Source organism: Strix aluco, chromosome 4, assembly GCF_031877795.1.
Source record: "Strix aluco isolate bStrAlu1 chromosome 4, bStrAlu1.hap1, whole genome shotgun sequence".
Taxonomy (NCBI): domain Eukaryota; kingdom Metazoa; phylum Chordata; class Aves; order Strigiformes; family Strigidae; genus Strix; species Strix aluco.
In genome coordinates, this window is record NC_133934.1 from 104633404 (window position 1) to 104658877 (window position 25474).

The following is a 25474-nucleotide window of genomic DNA, read 5'->3' on the forward strand; positions in this document are numbered from 1 at the left end:
GGGAACTAAGGTTTTTGTTTGTCTTTCATTATTATAAAAAAACTCAGGTACTACCCAAACTGTATTTCTTAGTTTATTCTCTACATGTAAAGTCCTACTGATTTCTGTGGGAGATTTGGATGCGCAAGGAATGAATATTTAGCCCTTGTTTGTGGTTTGTTGTTTGTTTTTTTAAACATGCATGCTTTCTTCCTGCTTGCTCATTGAAGTGAGTGCTGAAACTAGTAAAAAATGTTTGGGTTTTTATTTTCTTTTAAATCAGATTGGTTAAAACCACACCTTCTCTGAGCAGCCTATGGAGGTTTCAGTGAATTTTAGTCAACTCACAGGGGCCAGGAGAGCCAACACCCTGGTAATTTGGACCTGGGATTTAAAATCTGCATGTTCAAGCTTCTCCTCTGATATTGTGCCACTTTCCAGTGGGGTGCTGCAGCCCAAAAAGAATTGGCATTTTAAATCGGCAGTTCTTTCTCGCTCTGTAGTCCTATAAGCATTTTCCCACTGGTAAGCCCCTCTGTCTTCTTTCCTTTTGTCTCCTTATTGCTTGTGCAATCACAGCTCTTGTTAGTGTTACAGGAGGTAAAAGTCCAGAGCTTGGGGGCTGTTTCATGAACTGGATCAGACAGCTGAAGGGGGGAAAACAGATCAGTAAGCTGCTCTGTTTTGGCAAAGCAGCTGCATGAAGTTTTACTGGTGCTACTGAGATGGCTGTATTTTGCCATTTCCTGGTGCAGGTGAGCAGTGGAGGTAGAGCCCTACCTTGTTATCTTTATGTATTTCACACTTTATTGGATTTATTATACTCACACACACACACACACACACACACGCACACACCCCCCATTCCCAGACTTCTTGTTCTCTAGCCTGGAATTGATTATTGTCTCTCGTTCTGCATTTGCTCTACTTTCTAACAATAATAAAGTCAGAGACCAACTTTATAAATCAGTGGACAGGGAACTTTCTTGCAAGTGTGGCCGACCAGACTCACATCTGAACTCCAATTAATATTTGACCATTTGCATGGAGGAAACGGTAGAGAGAGACTCCAGTATATACCATAAGCTTGGTATTTATGGTGCCTGTTTGGCAGGCAATGAAAAGGCAAAGCAGTGTCTGAACCTGGTGGGGGATGTCTTTTTTTTGCCTCCCAATGGAATATCTTAGCCATCAGAGTGCTCTATGAGCTTCCTCTGTCTCTCATTCATTTAGAGGCACACACACAAAATAGTTTTGTCTTCTTTTTTTTGCCCTGATATGATTTTGAAAATTTTCCCATCTCACTGGAAAAAAAAAATTGTAGCATGGAAACACAATTTCCTGCTCAGCTTTAGTGATTTATAAAATCTTTGAGAGAGAGGAAGCACTGAACTGTCAGAGATCCCAGCTGCCTGATGGAATAGCAAGCCACCACACCATCCCTGCAGCCAGTATGGAGGTGAATGTAGTACACTCAAATTGCCTTGTGCTGCTGTTGACTCAGGCATGGTTTGGTCTGACCTACATTTTATGAAATCTTTGTGCCTAATGTTTCCAGGGGTTGGCTCTTGGCCTTCAGAGGTGCCTTGCCAATATGAAACACTAAGCAGCAGGTCTGAGGAGGAACATGGGCAGCATAAATATGGACCAAAGTGCCTAACAGTGATGCAGTTTTAATTTGTACCATGTACTATGCTAATTCTGCTACTACTTCTGTTATTGAGTGTGTTATACTGGCAAACTTTCTCAAGTTTTTAAGATTAGTTGAGGACCAACCAGTCACTCATTATGCCAAGCACATTAAAGCTAGAAAGACTCTGCAACTCCTTATACTGTATTTCATCACACTTGAGCAGACTTCTTCCCTACCTATTTACTGTCTTGGGGGAATGTGAACTAAAACAATGCTTACCTTGTCATTTTTGCTGTGATGGAACTTTTCAGATGAGTTTCTGCTCTTCTGTAAGAGCAGGGATTTGCGTGATGGAAAGGAATTCCTTGCCGTCAGATGCTGATATGGTCTCACAACTCTATACATGGTCCTGCTCGCTTTCTGTAAGCAGCTCTCCTTTACCTGGCTGATTCCTTCTCTTTCTCTTTCACCTCTGCTCTGTGTGGTTTTCTCTTATGACTTCCTTGGTTTCTCAGTCAGCTGAAAAGTCTAGAAAGTGTAATTTTGTTCTGTGCTTTTTGGAATAAGTACATACATAGAGGTTTGTAAGAAATGTTTTTCAAATTTGTTAAAGCCTACTAAAATGGAGTTATTGGAAGGAAGGTTTAAAGTTTCTGGAAGAACTACAACTACCTGCGAACAACCAACAGACTGCTATTGATAGGTTTAAGTAGATTAGTGATACAAAGTATTCTACTCCTGTAGAAATACTTGTAAAAATTAGGACATTGAGGTCGGTAGAGTTAATATCTATTCTGTATAATGTAAGGATACTCAAAAGAAACATTGGAAAATCTATAAAGAGTATACCCAGGATTATGAAATCTGTTATCTGGTAGAAACGGTATGTGACTAGAGGCTACATATTCTGATTCTGCCATTGAAATGCTGGATGAATATAGATGAATCACATCACTAAACCCTGCTTCTGCTGCTTTATTTGTATAAACTGAATAAGAAGTTTTACCATTTTCCATAACACCTTTAGAGATCTATGACTATGAAAATGCAGGTATTCCTGCTTTAAAAGGAGGGTAGGAAAACAGATACAGGATAAGAAGCAGCCCTCTCTAGAGCAAGTTAAAGAAATACAGGAAAACCGTGTGTGCAATAAGAGCTGTTTGAAAGACAAATTTTCCCCTGGGAAGTTTGAAAGAAAATCTAAAACTGAAAAAAAAGAATTTGGCTTGCCCTATAAATATTGTATGAAAGGGAATTTCTTTTGTTATTAATATGATATTTAGAAATAAAGTAATAACATTCTCAGGAGGACTTTAAATGCCGTTTCTTTTTTGTTGATTTTTCACAGGACATGTTTTTATGTTAAAATGTCAATTCAATAATAAAAAAAATGTTCATTTTGATGTATTTCAGTTCAGTTCTTTTCAGCTGAAAAACTGAAACAAAACAGCATTTCAAGTTGAAATGTCGAAATGAAAGGAAAATTTTCACTTAGAATTTTGCCACAGGAAACCAATGTATTTTTTGTGTTGGAATTTACATCTCCTAACAAGAAAAAATATTTGTTTGGTAAGAAGACTTTCCACATGAACAATTTTCAGCCAGTGCTTTTCTCACTTTGAGCTTAACCCCGCTCACAGTGGAGTCAATGGAAAACTCTCAGGAAGCATCTAGAAATTCAGGTGGCAGGAGAAGTCCTCTCCCTTTGACAGAACATGAGCTGGAAGACTACCCACCTGTTGTGTTTACAAAGAGCGAAGCCAAGAGTAAGGTATTTTCAATATTCAGTTGCCTTTTTCAGTTAGAGCTTTTATTAAATTGCTAAATGCATGTCATAGAATCAAAGAATCATAGAATGGTTTTGTTTGGAAGGGACCCTAAAGATCATCTAGTTCCAACCCCCCTACCATGGGCAGGGACACCTTCCACTAGACCAGGTTGATCAAAGCCCCATCCAGCCTGGCCTTGAACACTTCCAGGGAGGGGGCAGCCACAGCCTCTCTGGGCAGCCTGTTCCCGTGCCTCACCACCCTCACAGTGAAGAACTTCTTCCTTACTTCTAATCTAAATCTACCCTCTTTCAGTTTAAAGCTGCTACCCCTTGTCCTATCACTACATGCCCTCATAACAAGTCCCTATCCAGCTTTCTTGTAGGCCCCCTTTAAGTACTAGAAGGCTTTTATAAGGTCCCCCTGGAGCCTTCTCTTCTCCAGGCTGAACACCCCCAACTCTCTCAGCCTGTTTTCATAAGGGAGGTACTCCAGCCCCCTGATCATCTTCGTGGCCCTTCTCCGGACTTGCTCCAACAGGTCCATGTCCTTATATTGGAGGCCCCAGAGCTGGACACAGTACTCCACGTGGGGTCTCAGGAGTAGAGGAGAAGAATCCCCTCTCTCAACCTGCTGGCAACACTTCCCTTGATGCAGCCCAGGACACGGTTGGCTTTCTGGGCTGCGAGCGCACACTGCTGGCTCATAGTCAGTTTTCCATCCACTAATATCCGCAAGTCATTCTCCACATGACTGCTCTCAATCCACTCATTACCCAGCCTGTATTTGTGCTTGGGATTGTCCTGACCCATGTGCAGGACCCTGAACTTGGCCTTGTTGAATTTCATGAGGTTCACATGGGCACACCCATCCAGCCTGTCCAGGTCTCTCTGGATGTCACATCCCTTCCCTCAGCGTGTCGACCACACCACACAGCTTGGTGTCATCGGCAAACTTGCAGAGGGTGCACTCAGTCCCACTGTCCGTGTCTCCAATAAAGATGTTAAACAGCGCCGGTCCCAATATCGACCCCTGAGGAACGCCACTTGTCACTGCTCTCCACTTGGACATCGAGCCGTTGACCACAACTCTTTGAGTGTGACCATCCAGCCAATTCCTTATCCACCAAGTGGTCCATCCATCAAACCCATGTCTTTCCAATTTAGAGACAAGAATGTCATGCGGGACAGTGTCAAAAGCTTTGCGCATGTCCAGGTAGATGATGTCAGTTGCTCTTCCCTTATCCACCAACACTGCAACCACGTCGTAGAAGGCCACCAGATTCATCAGGCACAATTTTCCCTTAGCAGAGCCATGTTGGCTGTCACCAGTCACGTCCTCCTTTTCCATATGCCTTAGCATAGTTTCCAGGAGGATCTGGTCTATGATCTCGCCGGGCACAGAGGTGAGACTGACTGGCCTGTAGTTCCCCAGGTATTCCTTTTTTCTCTTTTTAAAAATGGGGGTTATGTTCTCCCTTTTCCAGTCAGTGGGAATTTCACCAGTCTGCCACAACTTCTCAAATATGATGGATAGTTGCTTAGCCACTTCATCCACTAATTCCCTCAGGACCCATGGATGCATCTCACCAGGTCCCATGGACTTGTGCACCTTCAGGTTCCTTGGTCTCAAACCTGATCTTCTCCTACAGTGGGCAGTTGTCCCTTCTTCCAGTCCCCACCTTTACATTCTGTATCTTGGACAGTGTGGCTGGAGCCCTTGCCAGTGAAGACTGAGGCAAAAAAGTCATTGAGTACCTCAGCCTTCTCCATATCCCAAGTGACCAAGTCTCCCTTTTCCTTCCAGAGAGGGCCCACATTTTCCCTAGTCTTCCTTTTATCACCAACATACCTGTAAAAGCTTTTTTTATTACCCTTCATGTCCCTGGCCAGATTTAATTCTATCAGGGCTTTGGCCTTCCTAACCTGATCCCTGGCTACCCAGACAGTTTCTCGTACTCCTCCCAGGCTACCTGTCTTTGCTTCCTTTTTGCCCTTCTTTGCCCTTGCTACCTCTCTGTAGGCTTCCTTTTTGTGTTTGAGTTTGTCCAGGAGCTACCTGTTCATCCAGGCAGGCCTCCTGGTGGTCTAGCCTGACGTCCTCTTTTCATGATTCATCGCTTCTGAACTTGGAGGAGGTGAACCTTGAATATTAAGCAGATTTCTTGTGCCTCTCTTCCCTCCAGGGCCTTATCCCATGGTACTCTACCAAGCAGATCCTTAAAGAGACCAGTCTGCTTTCCTGAAGTCCAGCATAGCAAGCTTGCTGTGCACCCTCCTTGCTGCCCTAAGGATTTTGAACTCCACCATTTCATGGTCACTGCAGCCAAGGCTGTCCTTGAGTTTCACACTCCCCACCAGCCCCTCCTTGTTGATGAGAACAAGGTCCAGCATAGCACCTCTCCTCGTAGGCTCCTCTGTCACTTGGAGACTGAAGTTATCATCAACACGTTCCAGAAACCTCCTGGACTGCTTATGCACTGCAGTGTTGTCCCTCCAACAAGTATCAGGGAGGTTGAAGTCCCCCATGAGGACCGTGACTTGTGAACGTGAGGCTGCTCCTATCTGCCTATAGAGGGCCTCTTCTGCTCAGTCTTCCTGGTCGGGTGGTCTGTAGCAGACCCCCACTATAATGTCTCCTGTCCCTGCCTTCCCTTTAATCCTGACCCATAAGCTCTCGGTTGTCTCCTCATCCATCCCCAGGCAGAGCTCCATGTCATACTGATGACTGTTACTAGAAAATTTTCCATTTTTACATTCTGTCTATGTGCTGCTTTTCTAACTAATGTGATAGAGGTTTTGTGTTTTGAAAGTTGAAGGTTTTTAACATTGTGTCCAGCATTGCATGATGGTGGTTACTTATCTGGTACCAGGTAATTTTTCCGGCATAGGTGTGAAGGCTGTCATTTTTAGAGAGGGTAGGGACCTACTTGGAAGCTTCAGCCACAGTTTTCCAGTGAATAAGTGGGGCTGCTGTGATTTGCACAGTTCTGAGCCTCTCAAATACTTGAGTAAAATGTAACATTTTTGTAATAGTTTGCTTTTATAAGCTGCAGTTCTTATGGTCATGAGAGAAAGAACTAGCACAGAGCAATTTAGGTTTTTTCCTAACACCACCAAGAAAGCATGTAAGCAGTGGTACAGCGCTGTTGTCTCACTAGCAGAGAAGTTTTTCTGGCTGTGAGTTTGTAAGGAAGAGCCACAGGAGAGGGAGGGAGCTACACTGAGTGAATCATCAGTGGTATATTTTCTTTGACAGCAAAGTGAGTTTAGAGAAGCTCTTCACCTACCTGAGCCACTTCATGTTTTGTTTTTGTCTTCTTTTCTCTTGATCTGTGCTGTAGCAGTGATACAGATTAGAGCATGGCCACCCACAATGTTTTCATAAGCAGCACGGAAGTGCTGTGTTTCTTTCACCTTCTTTGCACTGCTAGCTAGCCACACTTAGCATGAAGGCTAGTGAATTGAAAAATACAGTATTGCAGTGTGTGATAGTAAGTTTCTTATGGCAACTGTTTACTAGTCTCCTGAGTGAGTAAAAGGGCCAAGAATCAGATCTCAGAAGGAAGAGAAGCCTACAAGTCCTGTAATCTCAGGGTTGAACACACTGAGGTTGCTGATGATTGGAACAAATAAAGTCATGGTCTGCCACACAGGATCCACCATTGTGTCTCTCCTGTTATCAAGAGAGCTATTTTTATGGGGTTTTTTCCACTTTTTTAAGGCTGCTGCTTTCATTTTTGAGAGGAATGCTCGACATCATTGTTGCTTCCAAGCTTCCAGGGTTAATAGTGTGTTTGTACACCAGGACAAGAACACTCATCACCACAAAATGAGCTTTGAGATGCCCAAATTGTTTCAAGAGTTAGAGTAGGAAATAATTATAGCAATTGTGTAAAATTTGTTCGTAAATGTTAACATGATAAAAGCTGTAAGTGTAAGGGATCTCTCTCTTTTCAATGTAAATTTGTATTCAGTGCTGGCCAAACTAGACTCATATTTGCAAACAGTATCTGCCCAACAGCCAATAGCCTAAACAGTAAATACAGTAGATTATTTGGGATTTATTTGCTTGTCTTCTGTATCTTCTTTTTAAAAAAAATAAAGTAGGAAAGTAGTGGGAAAAAAAAGAGTCCCCATTTGTCTTTTGTATTATTTATTTATTATGTATTTGTTTTGTTAGCATTTCTGATGTTTGCAGCAGGAAAAAAAATCCTTTTATTTCATTTATCTGTTCTTTTAAAATAACATAGTAAGAAGTGTTGGGTAGAAACAAAGTGAAGTCACAGTTGGATATTACTGTGACAAGATAGGAGAAGACAATGGTATCTTTTTAGTGTATCTGTTATCTGTGGTGTCATTAAATCTAATGATGTGCTAAATAATAAAAGCAGCCTTATCACATGGCAAGGCCTTGAATTGTCTCAAAGTTGCATGCCTGTGGGTTGCCTTTGGCTTTCAGAAAGGTTTTGGAGTCAGAAGAAGCTGCAGTTCAGAGTGCATTTATGCGATCAAAGCTCTTTAGACAGATGGCTGTTAGCACTCCAAAATGATTAAAATATGTTCCAAGCAACATCAGTCTGTGGGCTTGGGGACCCAACCTTTCATTAGTCAATAAAGGGTCTTGAGTTCTTGAAAATGAAATCTTTAAAAGCTAATAAGGCTGCTGGTTTGCTCTGAGCTGTTTCTTTGGATTTGCAGTTGTGGATTGGACTTGGGCCAGTATCTGTCCAATAATATGAAGCTTTAAAAAAATAAATCTGGTAACAAGAGGCCTCCCAGTAGATCTGCCTGTTAAAACAGTGTGACCAAAATTTTGGTCTTGGATACGTAAGTTTAGGCACCTGAGTTTGCACTTAAGCTGGGAAGGGATCTTTAAGTGCCCCTTTGGAAAGCCAGTTGCTTGCTGGAGCATAGTTTAACTATAGGCACCAAAGCTTGATCATTTTGACCTGTAATATTTTATTTTTAAATCCTTATGGGTTGATCCAGGAGCATCTCTAGAATACTTTCAGGATACTATAACCAAGATCAATAAGCAAGTTTTCCGAAGCTTCTAGAAATCAGTAATACTACTTACAGCATTCCAGAGTGTTGTCAGTGCTTGCCAAATACAAACGTGCTGTTGTATAGTTTGGTGCTACAGCACAGTTGGGTTTATTCTCTTGTCTACACCCGGCTTGTGAAAATTAGCAACTGGAGGCTTGTGCAAATGTGAAGTGTCTGTAATCTCTGCATGTCTATGTGAGGGCAACAGCAATAAATGTCTGTTTAATAAGATATTAACAAGTTCAAGCCTTATGACTCTCTTTTTATTTCTCTAACAGAGGAAAAACTGCTCTCACAGTTTATAAACTTCTGTACTTGAAGTGTTCTTGCCCCATAGACTCTTTCCACACAAGTCTCAAAATCTGAAGACACGTAAATTCTTTCAGAAATGCCTCAAGGTTTAGCCTACTGCTGTAGAATGTATTTTAAAACACATCAGAATTTTGACATACACCAACAGAAGCAAAGCAAGTCATGGCGATCCCATTAGCTCAATGTGATCCCATTAGCCAAATTGTTCAGCCTGTCTTCTTTCATCTTGGGAACAGCTCTTGCATTCCTATTGCCAGGACTTGATGGGGCCGGCAACTGAAGTTCTTCCCCCCAACACACCATAGTTACTCGGAGAATGTCATACTGCATTTCTCTTTCCTATAGTCTCCCTCTGAAGGCTTGCCTGTGCTTCAGCTTGAACAGCCAGTGAATTTTGCTCATCATAAACATAGGCAAGATGCTACTGTCTTTTGATAAGTGTGTATCAGATTCTGGGTTCTGATTATTTTGGCAAGCTGATTTTTGGTTTTGTTTGTTGTAAAATATCTGGTTTGTGTGTCCTAAAGCTTTTTGTCCACCATCTAAACAATTCTGTCATCTACTCTGCTCTTACAAATGACTTCTGAACTGGGTCACATTCTCTGTCGCTCTAGGCATAGGTTTTTAACCTCTGTTCTTCAGATTCCTGTGAACTATTTTTTTTCCTCAGACAAAAGTAAGAACTCATTTTCCCCGGAGTAAGCAAAACAAGACAAAGGTCTACACTAAAAGCTCAGGACATAATGAACATGCCTCTTTCTCTTAGTGTCTTCATTTATGGAAATCCTTATGAACAGATATATTTAGCTTGGACTTGAGAGCTCTCCCATTGATTTAAGTATGCTCTGAAGTGGTCCTGTTACTTTATCTCTATTACTGTTCTGCCTCCTAAAATTTAGGGAGTTGACCTAATCACCTAAATGGGTCAGAGCTTCAGGGTAAGGAGATGCACAAAGCCTTCATCAAAGTGTTACAATTTTAAAGCTTGACAGGTCATGAAGAACTAGCACTAGGAAAGCAAGCTCTAAAGAACAGATTCACAGTGTCTTGGGAGCAGACAGAATTTCTCTCCTTAGAAATCATGTCTCTCTTTGATTCCTCTAAGGCACCAAACTTCATATAAATTAGTTTTCCCTCTACTCCAGGAAATCACGAAAACCCTTTTATTAAGCAAACCAGCATCATACATAGCCTGTGTCACTTCTTTTTTGGGTCATTTTTCTGAGCTCTGCAGAAACTCCATTTCCAAAAATGCCATGTCATGAGAAAGTGCTGCTGAATGCTCCATCCATACACTCAGTTCTGAAGGTTCCAGAGAACCAAGCAGGACTTCAAGAGTGAGATAGGAGTGGAGAAGTGGATGATTTTATACATGGTGCTAAAGTGCTTGGGGGAGCTCCTTCTTTGAATATTCTGATTTGTCATTGTTTTCATCTGGAGTTGCAAGTCCCTGAAACTTGTAAACATCAAGTCCTGAAGGTCTCCATTTGGAGAGTGGAAATGAAGGGCCTCTTTTGGAATGTTTTTTCTTTGCCTCTCGATTCCTCTAGCTGTAAGATGTGAATAGTGCTACTCATGCATTTTCTGGAAAATACATTGATTTAAGTTTTCGTTATTAGATTCTGCTAAATATTAAGTGGGTTAAACCTAAATTTATCACAGTAGCTATTGTATTGCAGCAGTCCTTCTGAAATGCAAGTACAGAACTGCCTTTTCCACACGAACCATACACTGTGAGTGCCCCATTAATACGTTTAATGTTTAATGACCAACTGTTTCTCCTGCTTCCTCTAAATTACTGTAAAGTTACTATTCCAAGGAGAGAAAGTAGCTTTTTATTCTGGAGAAGACTGTGGCATTCATTGCTTTGAGTGAGAATGTAATCTCAAACAGTTCGTAATATTTCCTCTGCTAAAAGGCAGCAAGAATTTCAAAACCTTTGAAATAAGGATGAGGCTGCAAGAGAGAAAAAAAGTATCTGCTTTCCAGGTAGGTGAGTCCAGTTGTTGTGTTAGTTCAGGTTTGAGTTTGGGGGGTTTTTTGGTCAAATCAATTAATATATATATAACTTTGTTGTAGAAATATTGCAGAGTTCTTTCTTTCTGTTTGTAACAGTGCAGTTCTTTATGATTGGGGGGGGGGGGGGGAAACTGGTTTAGCAAAGGAGGTGTTGAGCCTGCCAAAGTTTATGGAAGTGAATTTGGATAGCCGTTTAGTGTGGGACAGCTAGACGGAAACAGAGGAGAATGTAAAGTGAGTAGACTGCTACAGATTTATGCTTGCCAGAACAAAACAGGTAAATTGTTTGTGAGTTTAAAGACCCTGAGTTTGCAGACTTAAGTAAAGACATGCCTTTAAAAAAATCCAAAAACATATTGGTATAATGATACTTCTTTTGGACGTTATGCTGGAGGAAGGTTATAAGAATGTTGAACACTTAAAAATTATTTTTACTCAACTAATGCTTCCATAATGGACGTTAATACTGTTGACATTACTCATGGATTGAATGCAAGCAATTTAGACAATAGATAGTATCAGGTGCTAATAGATCAAACGTAATTACTGTTGATGAAATAATTTTACACAGTTTAGCAAAATCATTTCAATTATTCACTGTAAAGGAAAACATTGAGTAAAAGTGAAAATACTAAGCTTTCTCCTCTAGGGGCATTATATGCATTTCTGAGTCGTATTTTTTCTTCATAGCAACCTTTCCTCTATAACAACTTCCAGTGCAAGTTATTTCAATTCTTTTTGCATAAGATAGGTCATCTGAAGTTCAGCTGTAGGTGGGGCCACTGTGGTAGATTGGGGGACAGTCTTAATAGATCCATTTCATTAATTAAGTCATGCATTTTTTTATTAACAAAACCTGTATGTCAGGTTTAGCCAGCTGGGAACCATTCTTATGGTTGTTATCTTTGTCAGAAGGAATATTGTGAAAATAAGGAATTACTGTATATGCTTTAACTCCTGATTAAACAGGAATGACATCCGTTCACCCCCTGTCCATGAAAAAATAACTTAGGGGCATATCATAGGCTTGATTCATAGGTTCTGATCTTACATATCTCATTAAGGTAAAAACTCTGTATATCACATCCAAAATTTACCCTGAAGGATTTGTGTCATACCTATCCCATGGTCACTGAGGCAAGCAAGGTTAAGGCCAAAATTTTGAACATCTAGATTATTTATTGTTTCTTTTTACTCTTGTAGGAACTTCTTCTTCTTGCCTCTCTTTTTTGGAAGTATAAAGCAATATTTTCTTGCATTCTTTCTCTTCTGGTGTTCCATTCCCAGAGATCAGGAGGAAGCAGTAAGATTTCCAGGAAGTATTTAGTTGTACTAGACACCCAGGACAGTGTAAGCAATGGCCACAGACTTTAGCTCCTTGATACAAATAATTCAAGGCATTCTTTACTAGACTTTCTCCTGGTCATCAATGGGAAATGCAGTAATGACTTCCACTATCATTAAAGAAGATTGAACTGGGAGGAGCTTTCACCAAAGAGGAAGGAGAAGTGCTGTGAATTTGTCCCTCACCCTAAGGAGTGGGAAGAAGGATGGGTAACAAGGTTCATATTATCTGATTTACTTTCTTCTGCTTCTGAGTTAGGCAGGATCTTAATGTTATCCAGGCTCATATAACACCACGTTCTGGTGTTTCAAGCATATTCTGTAAAAGGAACTGCCATTGTAAGGTCTTTGGTGGAGATACAGAAATACTTATTCTTCCATTTAGCTCTTCTTCCCTACTGTCTTTACCAAAAGAGTCTTATATTATTATACTTCTACAGTTGTGACAGTAGAATGATGACTGTTGTGATGTAGGAATTTAGTTCTCCCTCTTGAGCAATGTTACTGCTCCTATCAGAGAAGAGTATAATATCTGTTGAATGTGTATAAGCACAGTAGACACTATTCATACTAATAATTATCTTGTCCTGTTCAAAAAATAAATAAGGAATTGAACAGTGTTGAATTTAGTGTTGGCTAGATTTCACAAGAGCTTTTATACTCATTCAGTTTCCTTGTCAGGTCCTGAGAAAATAATTAGTTCTTTGGTTCAGTGCAACCAATACATTTCCTGCTACAGTATTGCACTTTTACCTGCTGGTTATGGATAAATGATATGCTGGCAAAAAGAAAAAGCTGCAGGTTTTTTTGTGAACTCTTGCTTCATGAAGTTAAAAATGTTGTTTTCCTCTTCACACAGACTACATTAAAGTGCACAACTATATTATTCTTTTCCAGGTTTTATTTCAGTAGCCTAGTGGTCAAAACTCATCAGGGTAAAGGAAAAGAGAGGTAAGGGAAACTGATTTAAAAGTTTTAGGATACAGAAAACAATTCAGCATCCATTTACAACCTCTTTCCAACCCCTATGCTTTGGAGCTCTTTCTTCACTGATTTTTCTCCAGCAGCCACCAGTCTGATCTCTCACTTTTCAAGAGGTATGTGAGTTGTGCAATTCGGCATCCAATCGGTGAGCCATATCCAGCTGATGGCCCCTTTTGCCTGGGAGGAAGCCAAGAACATCTTCTCAGGTAACAAGGATCTTGGTGCTCATGGCAGCTCAACAAAGCATAGGAGGCTGCTGCCGCTGTCTACGCCCCATGTTGGCAATGGTGGCTGAACCTGCAGTGGGGAGGCAGAAACTGCCTCCTTGTGAGAAACTGTTGTGTTTTTTCCATAAATGTCCCAAACCTAGATCTGTCTGCTGAGGTTAACTAGGCTGATGTGCATTGCCAACACACACATACTGTTAATTAGGTCTTTTGTGTTTTTTCATGAGTAGTAATTTGTGCAGAGACCTGAATGAAGATCAGAGCCTCAGGTTTCCAGATGCGGCACACGTAGGTAATAAGAAGCAACCCTGGGCCCCCAAAGCTTAGAATTTAAGGACAAAATGTGAGGGAAAGGCACTTTACTCCCGGTTTCAGCATGGCAGGCTGAGGTTTGCATGTTGTGACTTGCTCAGTACCACAAAGAAGACATGAAATAGAAGAGGGAATTCAAGACAGAGCTCTGATCCCCAATCAACTAAATCATTCCCCCAGCATGTGTCCTTGTTTTGCTTTAAGGAGAATGGCCCAGACAGGTCTCCTCAGTTGCTTCAGTAAGCATTGGTACAATAGGGAAGCAGACTTCCCCTATATTAAATTTCCCAGGCGTTCCCTTTATCATTTAAGCCATCATTTTAACTGCCTTGTTTCATAGTGCTTAACTGTCCAAGGAGCTGTATGATTTATATGAATAAGGGTTTGGCAGCAGCAGCTAGGTAAGACATGGCTTACTGAGTAGCAATATGTTGCCATTGTGTCATTTACATGGCTTTCAGGAGGTGACTTTCTAAGTGTGTATCTGCATAGCAACCCCCAAACTAACTGCATTTTTGTATGGGAGAAGCCATGATAGATTTAAAGTAGACATTATGGGCGTCTGTACCAGTCTGGAGGAAGGTTTTCTTACTGCAGCACATGCAGTCCTCCTAGTGACTCACCAGCCATTGCAGAAAGCAGGGAAAACATGTGCTAGGCACACTCACCTAGAGTTCGTCAGTGTACCTCACTTCTTGGCACATTGGTGACCACAGCTGGGCATGTGCAGGAGCACAGGACAGCTTGTTTACCTTTGGTCAGAGTTGCTTAATATTTTTCAGTGACACCTTTGAGAAAGGTCAGACAAAACTGTTTGAATACTCTATTTTCCTAGGGCAGGGGGGGAAGTATCCTCAAATTAAAAAAAGGTATATCTTAACTTTTTTTAAAAGTCGTTTGAAGGTTTTTAACCAGCTGAATCATTCAGCCTGAAAGTAATGACAAGAGGGCAGAGCTCCATGTGAGTCCCCTTCCCAGGTCAGTCACACTGAGGGTTTCTAGCTTTAGGGCTACTCAGCTCATCCATGAGATCATCCCTCTCTCAAATTCCATATGTATTTGGTTATTCCATCTTCGAAACACGTTTCCATTCTTTGTATTTCTTTTAATTGCCTTCTCCTGGAGAGACTCTTCTCTTCCATCTACTCAGCTGGATGTTCCTGGCCATGCTGGAAGGCAGGGCTGGCTTCCAGCCCTGGGTCCAAGGCAGCTTCATCTCTTGCTTTTCTGGTTCAGTGGGGGGAGTTAAGCCAAATGATCACAATAGCAAATCAGGACAGCCATAAAATTTGCGATCATGTCTGATTTATAAAGATAACATTGTATTAAGTACAAGATATTTTCTGAGGTTATTAGTAACAGGCTTCCTTCAGCTGGTCATTCCTGGATGGTGCCATGCGCTTTTACTGCTTGATTGATTTATATGCCTTTATGATTTTAATTAATACCATTTTCATCAGAGCCAATTACTAGTGATCGGAAAACTCCAGTCTGTTCAGTTTATCTATGCCAGTGTTTGGAAATTATTCCCATGATCTTTATTTCTGAAATCTATTGAATGGCATCAAGAGCACCAAAGAGGCCATTTAAACACTGGGGAAAAAATTAATGCTTATACTTTGGGAAAACATTTATGGTGATTCACATTCTGGAAACTGAAGCACTATCAGTTTTATTCCCAGGTTATTTTCCAAGAAAAAGCTTGGATCCACTGCTGAATCAGTTTCTTCAAAATACTTAGGCTCATACTGAAGTTGGATCATGCAGAGAAGGCTGGAAGACTGTGCTGAGAGAGGGAGTCAGGATACTCCTCCATCCTCCATCCTGTGACATTAGCACAGAGGCATGGAATAAGCCTATCTAAGTCTCTAAGGAGATGTTCAGATCTTACCTGGCTGTAGCAGAGGGGTGCGTGCACTAGATGTTAAAGGATCAAGATAAAAGTGTTTCTCTGTTTAGTGACCTAGACAAGCTGCTTTGCACAGAAAAATGGAAAATCACTTAATAAAACTCATTAGGTGAGAATATACTCACTTGAAGATGGGAATATTCACTGTATAGGAAGAAATCTCTGGATCTTAGTATAACTATTTTAGAGTTGTTTTATTCCCTGCTGAAAAGAGGCTAAAACTCCTATGCCATCTTGATGTGAGAGCTAAGAATTTTACACAAAATGAAGTCTTGTAAGAAAATCTCAAATGTGCACTTGTATAACAGGTTTTGAGCAAGTCTGGTGCAGTATTTACTACTACAATATAAAGGACTGGGTTCCTTGATGTATATTTCTAGTTGGCATTTTATCAAGGAAATAAAACTTTGATTTTTCTTTATTTTGTGACATGTGGATTGAACTACATTTTCTCTGCCTTGATTTAAAAGCATTAGATCATTAAATTAAGTGGTTTTGTATAAGACTAAAATTGTAACTGAACAAATTATTTATGCAGAGAGAAGCAAGATAAAGTTTCTTTCAAGAGTGCTTTAACATATCAGATTGATAAGAGTCAAAACACCTTTACTGCTATTAAATATTTACCAAGACACGGCTTTTGGAAGAGGGGCAGTTTGCTGCAGTGTGTTTGGCTCCATGCAATGCTATTGATTAGCTATCAGAAGGACATAGTTAATGGGTAACTGGAGGTATTACAGAGTGCTCCACATTCTTGTCAAGTCTTTTCTCTGAAGATGACCTAAAATAAAGTCAGTTACAACTGGCGTTCACCCTGCAACAGATTGCACAAGCTCACCTACGGTATGAACAAAAGATTCACAAGAATCAGTTAACCAGGGCTTAAGCAATCCTTTCTAGTAGTTGTTGTCATCACTGCTGGACTTTGGAACTGCACATGTTTACATTTAATTAGAAAGAACACACAGTTTACATCGCACAGTAGCTATCAGTATTGAATCAGAATTGATTTCCGCTCTCTTTCTCAAATGACTGTTTCCTTCAGACTAATTAAAAAAAGGCACATAACAAAATGACTCATATAAATTTTAAAGCAAAGTAAACACTATTCCCTGGAGACAAAAATAAAAGTCAACAGCACATACATAGTCATTACATTAAGCTTGTTTTTAGGTGATTCTGATACCTTCATTCTGATATATATCAGTACTATCAGTTTTAGTTTATATAGATGTGTATATGGATGTATATATGAAGTACCCCTTTGCACTGAGTGGATGTTTAACTGACTCTTTCAGTTTTCAGGGTCAGGATTCTTATTTGTTTCATTTGAATTGTTGCAGTTTATCTAATACAAGAGGTGATTCCCTAGTATGACTATTTTTTGCAGAAGGATTTTGTTCATTTCAAATAAAATTGTGTGTAGGCCACTCACATAAAATGGAAGTCAGAAGTCATTATCCTTACCAGTGAGAGGTCGCAAAGAAAACTAAAGGCAAGAACCAAATTAGCCTTAAGTTCATGCATAATTTCTAACAAAGAAATCTCTATTTGATTTTGTTAGTTATGCAGGCAAATCTAAATTCAAACTACAGTGACAGGAGACATCATTTAAGGCTCCTAGCAGAAATGCCTGACCCTTGAATGTGTGCATTCTTTGTCATCAGGAAAAATTTCCGTGGCTGGCATGTTGGAGAGTAAAGGTTCAAGCCAGCGATTTGCTGTGTACTGTCAAGTGTGTGAGAGCTGAAGGGGTTGCAGTCCAGACCAGGCTGGTAGGTAGGTGTGTGGAGCTGTATGAGCTGATCCTGAGATGCCTGCTCACAAGGCCTGATGTTCATTTATGCCATAATACCCTGGTTTTCATGTAAGAGACTGTGTTCAGAACGAAGCTCTTGTCAAGGATCATCAAAAAAAAGGAAAAAAATAATACATACTGCATGTATTTTCTACCTGGTTTAGGTGGTATACCAGCGGCTCTATTATTTTAACGCATAGCCAGAGTTACTGCTTTCTTAAGTTTAGCTTTGAGGAAAAAGGTGCACTGTTCTTAAAACTTATGTTGTCAAAAACATACTCAAAGTATAAAAAATAAACCACTATGACCTTTAGGACATGATCCTCCATCTCTTTTCCAGCAAGTCTGTGTTTCTGAAAATCCCTGACATAGGCAGTTTCCCTGCTGGCCCGGAGCCAGGGTCGCGGGCTCTACACCACCCACGTACACACCCCTTCAGTGATCCATGTCAACTGAGTGGCCTGCAGCAGCCAGGAGAGAGGCGCAGGGGGGCACAGGGGCAGCCAGTTCAGCCCAGGGACTGGGAAGGTGAAAATACCCCTTGTCTTTGAGCCGACTGTGCCCCTCCTCCTGGCCTGTGGCCCGCAGCTGAGCCAGGATCTGCTCTGCTCCTGCTATGATGCTTGCGCTTCCCGGGGAAAGTGGCCAGGGTTTTGTGATACACGGTAAAATATGGAGTTTCTGGCACCATCTTAAACATCCTTTATATTCAAATACTGAGGTCACTCTTGATGACTTGATGCCAGTTCTGTCTTCGATTAATAGATAAGGTTCCCTCTGTATTTGCAGTGTTACCTAAACAATCTATTACTGTAGGGAATAACTACAGTATTACAAATACTAAGTTAAAGTTATTTTGTTAACTAAAGCCATTGGCAAATATTTAAGACTGGCCAAAGCATATGAATTGACAATAAAGACCAGATACAAGATAGTAAAATTCTTTCTTGTAACTTCTAGTATGATAAAGTAAACACTGTACAAAATAAAATTATCTTTTAAATTTCAGGTTAATTTTACTTAGTTAGAAGCAAGCCTTCAGGGCTAGATACTTGCACTCTGTGAATGCTTAGGCTAGAATACGCTAATACAGCCAATTCCCTGTCAAAACATGACAAGAAGGAACATTTTACAGCAAGCTTGGTTCTAGGAATAACGTGATCTAGTGAAGAGAAACTGCAAAGATTATTCACAATAGTTGCTGTTGTATTGAAAACACATTCCCCTAGTTCATGGAAGAAATTTGAGAGCCTGTGAATCTGTGTCTTGCAATTGTACATTGTGGAACCGTGAAGATGTGTAATTAATGTGTATCGAGTAATATTCAGGATTAAAGCGTAAAATCTACAATAGTCTCTTCTGTAAACTCAGATGCTCTATATCTGAGAGTTGATGTATATGTGAAAAAAAGATAATGCTAAGTTATCATCTTCCAGACTATAATTAATCGATTAGAGTTAACAGAGACCCCAGCTCTAGATGCATCATGTGCTCAGGAAATTCAGGTTCATTTCTTAGCCACAAGTTATTAACTGTGGGTCTGTGATCTAGCTGAAGAGGATAGTACCACAGCTGCAAAAATCTCAAAACCACTTCCTTTACTCATCAGTATCATGTATGTTTTGCTCTGTTTCAACCAAACGTTATTAATCCAGAAACTATTTTTGGGGGGGTCCTGGATCATTTGATGGTGTGTTGAATGTGAGGAATGATGTGTGGTGCTGGATGTTGTGTGTGTATGGCTGTTATGTGAGGCTGTGCTATCTGAACAATTTGCCCAGTGGCTGCATGAAGTGAACTGGAGACATTTGATTACTGTGCAACTTCATAATTGAAGAGTTTGTAATGGAGGAATGATTTCTGATTATTTCTTGTTGAGAGCATGTCTCAGCAGTCCCAACTTCAAGAAAGGCCCAAATGATTAAATCACATGCCCCATATCCTTGCTACCTCTCTCAAGCTAGTCACAGGGGAATGGTGTGGGTACTGCAGTTGTCCTGGAGAGTGAAAATGAGGCCCAAAATGAAATGTTTGCTTCTTGGCATCATCAGAAGACCGTCTGGGTTTAGTTTTGTCCTAAATTCAGACTGTGCTGCATCTAACTTAGCTCTTTCAACAGTGATGGGTTTCTTTTCAGTAGTGAATCTCAGAGCACCTTGCAAAGGTAGTATTGTGATTGCTCCTTTTTAAAGATGTGGAGACTGAGGCCCAAGGAGGAAAAATGTATTTGCTAGTGGCCTCTAATTTGTATTTGTTGAGAAATGGAAGTTCTAAGATGGATGATAGTCAGTTCAAGCTTTCAGTGTAGATAATGAACCTGTGCTTGAATCATCTAGTGTCCAGACTGTTTGGACCCTTGTACAGACCACAGGTTTCTCTAGGTCATTTCAGGAGAGAAGGCTGAAACTCAACCTACTGCTCACTGTGGATCACATGTAATTGAGTTTGGACAGTATGAACATGCATGATCAGCACTAATCTGTCAACATGTTATCTTGTAAAATCCTGAGGTTATATCACCAACGACCACAGAGAAGAAAATCAGCAGTGGGCTCTGTTGAACAAGTGCTTATCTTTGGGTTTGGTGAGAGAAAATAAAGAAGATGCCTGAGCACAACCTAGTCTAAGAATGCGTGGGTACACCACACATGAGAGAGAGACGTTCTGTGATGGACTGTGACAGTGCAAAAGTTATGAGCAACATGCACTGCTGTTATAACGTGGTCTGTGGCCTGTGCACCACAGAGTCTAAGACAGCTGCTGCCTTCAGTTAAATTAGTGAGAGTTGTTTGGGTGGTTGTACTGAAGAGAAAACAGAGTCCTCTTAACTCATGTAATTGCAGATGAAGGAAAGCTAGTAAAATATTTGTCTATGGTAGGGCAATGCCATCTAGTTACCAGTCTACCAGCTGTCAGGCTCCTGACTCACATGTGATGCAAACTTGACCATTTTATATCCTCCACTTTACAGCAAAATGTCAAAGTCCTTCTAGGTCTTCTGGGCTTTTTTTTAATATCATCTTATTGCAGTGTTTCCTAAGAGCACCTTTGAGGTAGTATTTTCAAGGTATCAATGCTGCCTGGCCCTTGAGTGCACTCAGTGGTATGAAGAGACCCTCTTCAAAGCCATCCTGAGTGCAGGCTGAGGTCTGAGAGGTCTCCAGAACTTGAGTGTCAGAAACATTTGTGGTGAAAACCAAGGTCAGACCTACATGCCTTTGGGAACATTGGATATGTTTATCACTGGGGTGGGGGAGGAGGGAGGGAACGGATAGGGAATGTTTGGTTTCTGCTGGGGTTTTTTTCTTCCTTTAGGTGGAAGGTTTCTCTATGTTGTTCAGTAATTGCTTCAGGTGGAAAATCGTTTCCCACCTTGCAGCAAAAGTATGCCTGGCAAGGAGAGAAGTGTTACAAGAGCAGCACTTCATACAGTTGATTTTCAGCCAAAGTCAAGTCCCTCTGGGAGCAGTTACAACTGGTGAAATTTTTTAGCAGGCTTGAAGCCACTCTGACTTTGGGGACTGAGGGAAACTTCTTGCTATCTGCAGGAGCTGCATAAGTGGCATCATCACATGTCACTTTTTCTTCTGCCTTGACACAGTTAAGGTGGGCCCTTGAAGCTCTCGGACCCAAGCTGGAGCAAGAAAGGGGCCATACTGCCATGGTAAAGCAAAAGGCTTACTGTAAAGAACACGTGAATTACTTAAATCAAGGATCTGTTTGAATGCTTCTGTGGCCCATTCTTCAGGCCTAGAACTCCCATTTATTTTTGATTTATGGCATCAGTGTTCTTTGAAGAAATAATCTTTGGGACATTAATGAAGGAATTTCAAATTAATAAGTATCAAAGGGGACTAAATAAAAGTATTTTAGCAAAGCACATACTGATGGAAGTCTGGCAATTGCATGCATTTGAAAAAAAAAGTTTAAAATGTCTATCAAACACAGTGCCTTTATCTGGAGGAATCACTCTGACTACAAAATATATACGTGTCAGAATCTACTGATCATTCAGATTCAATCATTGTAAATTCAAACATATAATAGTGTATTACATCCTGTATTGTTCATGGCCATTCTTGGAGAAGGAGCTCAGCTGTAGCCTCAGAGGGCCAGTAATTTAGAATCTAAATAAATTACTATTTTTCTTATGTTCTGGAAAAAAACCTCTCAGCTTGTCTGAACAAGTTAGAGGCTATCCTCTTTTTTTTTTTTTTTAATTAATCAGGAACCCATATATTCACTGAACAGTTTAGCTTCTCATCTGTCTTTTTGCTTTTAATCTTGTGCCAGGTATTTAAGAAACAGGCAGCAGTGGTATTTTGGTAACCTGCTTTCAGCATTATTTGCATACTTTTGTATTTTTCCATGGTAATCAATGCTCAACCATAGTGGAACTTCAGTCAGTAAACTTTATGTGCAACTGTTAAAGTAATTTTATTTTTAATGAGTCTGTTCTAGGGATTTTAATATGCCTTTATAAGTAGTTATATTTTCAATACGTCTTCATTTAATTGAAAAGGTTCTTCACTTTATTTTCAGACAACCACAGGTAGTAGGTGTAATGATGTATCAACACTCTGACCTTTTAGCTTCTGGATTTCTATTAGTTCATCCACATTTTGCTTGTCCATGTATATTGTATTTTAGTTTGTGTATGATTTTTGTCTATGGGGTGTTGAAACGAAGGGTGTTTTCCATCTAAACACCTTAATAAACTGTAAAGGAAGAAAATATGCTAGTGCATACTGGCAGCTGTCATACAGACTGTGTCTTGAGTATTGTAATCAGTGTGCAGTGCTACTAGAAATCCACACTGAAATAACATTTGATATTTGCATGGTCATCAGTCAGAGGGATGATCTCAAGCCATATTCATCAATACGGCAACAGCTTCTGATATTCATGATGTTGTTTTGAAATCACTTCAATTATTTATCTAAAAACACTGCCTATTGTGCTAACTTGTTGCATCACTTTTGTTATAAATGTCTTCCATGAATTTCTTCTACTACCAGTGTAATTTTCCACTGGTGTAAAATTCACCAATGAATTGTTGCTATGAAGAGATGGGAAGCAATTGTTTCTAATTCCACAGAGACCTTGCTGGTACAGGCTCCTCCCCTAGTAATGAGCTATTAATGTAATTTCTACCATTGCATCTTAATAACTCAAGCAGCTGACTACCTACTGATTCCTTGGGAAATAATTCCACAGTCAACAGGCTTTGTTGAGAATTTTTTACCCGGTGCACCATCTTCTTTATTCTCCTTTTTTCATTATTTATAGGTAACCTCTCTCTCTACTATCCTTTTTGCTTATTTTCCATAGTTATTGTTAGCTGATCCAGGCATATTTATGTCTTTTATCTTCATGAATCAATTGCTTTAAGACCCTATTCAATTTCATTTTTAATTTCTGATCTCCCTTTCATTTGTCCAGAACTTTCTGGCACACAAGTACAAGGTATGTAGCCCTGTGTTCTGGTTTGTACAATGAAAGAGTATTACTTTTGTGCTCTATGATTTGATATGATTTGATATACTATACCTCAAAATCATGTATAAAGCTGAATGGCTTGAATATATATCCGTGGCACTTCAGTGTGAAGTAGATGGTAAACATGTCTACTTTTTGTCTGAGAGAAGCCAAAAGAGTGGGTCAGAAAGGACCTTGCAAGAAATTATGGTGGAGGACACTATAGATATTGAAATGTCCTGTGATAAAACCCTAGTGCTGGCAGGTTACCTATCTCTGTCTACTATAGAGAAGCTATTTAAGACACAGTATATTCTAGTACAGGTGTTACTAGCTTATTTAAACCAGCATCAAGAAACATTTTAAGCTTCCTCTCACAAAAATATTGACCAAACACCTTTAGAATTGGTTAGAATGTGCACCTCATTTATATTTCTAAGTATTCCTGCTGATTTAATGGTTTTAATTTTTGCATTGTAGCATTTTTATTCCTTTCATTATATTGAAAAATCTGGAGTTTTGCAAATAAACCTCCTGTAGTTGGTGAGTCTGCTTGCTAAAAAAGAGTCCTGTGTCACACAAGTTAATAACACATCAGTAACTTACACTGATTAATTCAACTTCATGTAGATCACGCTAACAACTTTTTGCTGCAGCTCAAAAGTGATCAGGAAAATGCTACAGCTGAAAAATACTGCCTTTTAAGTTTTTGTTGAATAGATTTTTGACTTTATAAAATTCTGATAGTTGTTACATACTTCTAGAAGAACCTTGTGGAAACGGGATGTTCTTTCTGTTCTCTCTCACTTTGAACTAAAACTTGTTTTGGTATTAGTGCATGTGGATCCATATATGATAATATCAAAAATATTAATTAAACTCTTGCAGCTCAGCCTTAGACTGAAACTTAATAACATATATGATTTTGTTTTCCTAGCTTATACAAATCCGTGTCTGAAGGAATGAGTCTGAAGGACCAGCTTAACTGTACTTTTGGTACTTCTGAAGGTGGACTGCAAGGCAGGGAGGATGTTGTGACCCTTACCTATCACCAGATTGAAGATCTGGCAGCTCAGCTGCAGCAAGCTCAGTCAGAGCAAAAGGACACAGAGCTGAAGCTCCAGAAAGCCCTGGTGGCTTCACGGGAGGCCAATGAAAAAGTTCAGAAGTAAGTCACTTGCCTTCTTTCAAGAAAAACTGCAGTTCAAAACCAAATGAAACGTTGTTTCTTCTGGTATTTTCACTATGACTCAAAGTGTGGCAGTACTCAGACAAGGTCCTTTAAAATGATTTCTTTGTTGTCAGCCATTCAGCTGGTTACCTACTCAGTGTGAAGCCAATCATTTTAACAGTTTTATAGTATTACACAAGTCAGGGTGCCTGTCATTACAGTTACGGAAACTGCTTTCTACATGTGCAAGGCCCAGAGAAAGTGTTTCCATCTCCAATGAATGGTTTTCACTGTCTTTTTACCCTATGGCAATCCTATGGCAACAGAGTATTTGCCTTTATAATTGTATGATAGAGTATTAAAGTTCTGATTTTTGGTCTGTTACACATCTGACAGGTTTCATGCCATGGTAAATGCTGATGGGATTGTTTAGGGGTGGCTTCAAAATCTCACTGAAACCAACAGGAAGTCTCTGAGTCAGTGAACTGGGATTATATTCTCTTTCCTGTCATAAGATTCCCTGTTAAAAGGTTACTGAACTCCAAAACCTGAAGTTCATCTCTACTGAAGTCCTTATTGTCATGTTTGTTATTACTAGAACATAAACCTTTGAAAGTCTGCTGGGACATAGGCAAATGTGTAGGCAGAGCCTCTTCACAGTCTAGCACTTCTCATCTCTGCATTACATTCATCAGCTGCAAAATACCCCTCTCTCACCCTTCCAAGGTGGTCGATGCTGAACTGATGCAAATTTTCCCGTCTGTCTGTATTTGTCTTTGACTTTAATGTCTGCAGCATATTTCCAGAGTAGTCAGAAATTGGTTTATAATATATTGCAAAGACCTAACAAGAGTTCTTCCTGTTTAAAAAAAATGCATGCTGAGTTCTAGTAAAGAAATAAATTATATTTTTATATTTTTTAATTATTTGTAGCTACTTAAAATATAGTTAAGATATATATATATGAAAATACATATTTTCAGTAATCTCTTTAAAACCTCCAGTGGTTGTTTGAGAATCATTCAAATCTTTATTCTGAACACTTAGATATATTTGAAACTTCAGCAGGTACATGCTTGGTAAAAATAAACCTACAAAAAATAATTACAGCATGTTAAAGAGAATATTGGCTAAACTTTTCTGTACATTGTTTAAAGGTGTTATTTCATTTAGCTTTATTTATAAATATTTACTAACCGTAGATGTTTAAGTGAAGGTCGTTTTTTGGGTTTGGTTTTTTTTTAGTGAAACAGTCTTGTTTAATCCCATGTAACCAGGGTGGTTAGAGTAGAAGTGCAGCCACAACCTGAATTAAAGTGGTGGTGATGCAGTGCTATAGTGAAAAGAATTTACCCAATTTAACATGCTCAACTACTTGGGAAAATTTTGGTCAAGTTAGTTTTCATTATTGCTAAGATCAGACCACTGAGCCTATAGCAAAATTAAACAATTGGGTGAAGTCTTTTGATGACAATAGCATGCCCTTTTTAC

General features: G+C 39.8%; 1 protein-coding gene across 10 annotated transcripts in view; it reads left to right on the forward strand.

Moving 5' to 3' along the window:
- The window catches only part of MIPOL1 (mirror-image polydactyly 1), a 199823-nt gene that overhangs the window by 150330 nt on the left and 24019 nt on the right, over positions 1-25474 (forward strand). For 9 of the 10 annotated variants that reach the window (XM_074824653.1, XM_074824658.1, XM_074824662.1 and 6 more), the window contains one exon: positions 23750-23980. In XM_074824653.1, coding sequence (XP_074680754.1) covers positions 23750-23980 — 231 coding nt within the window. Of the gene's footprint in view, positions 1-23749; positions 23985-25474 lie in introns of those variants that run through there. The other variant, XM_074824663.1, reaches the window with a different exon arrangement.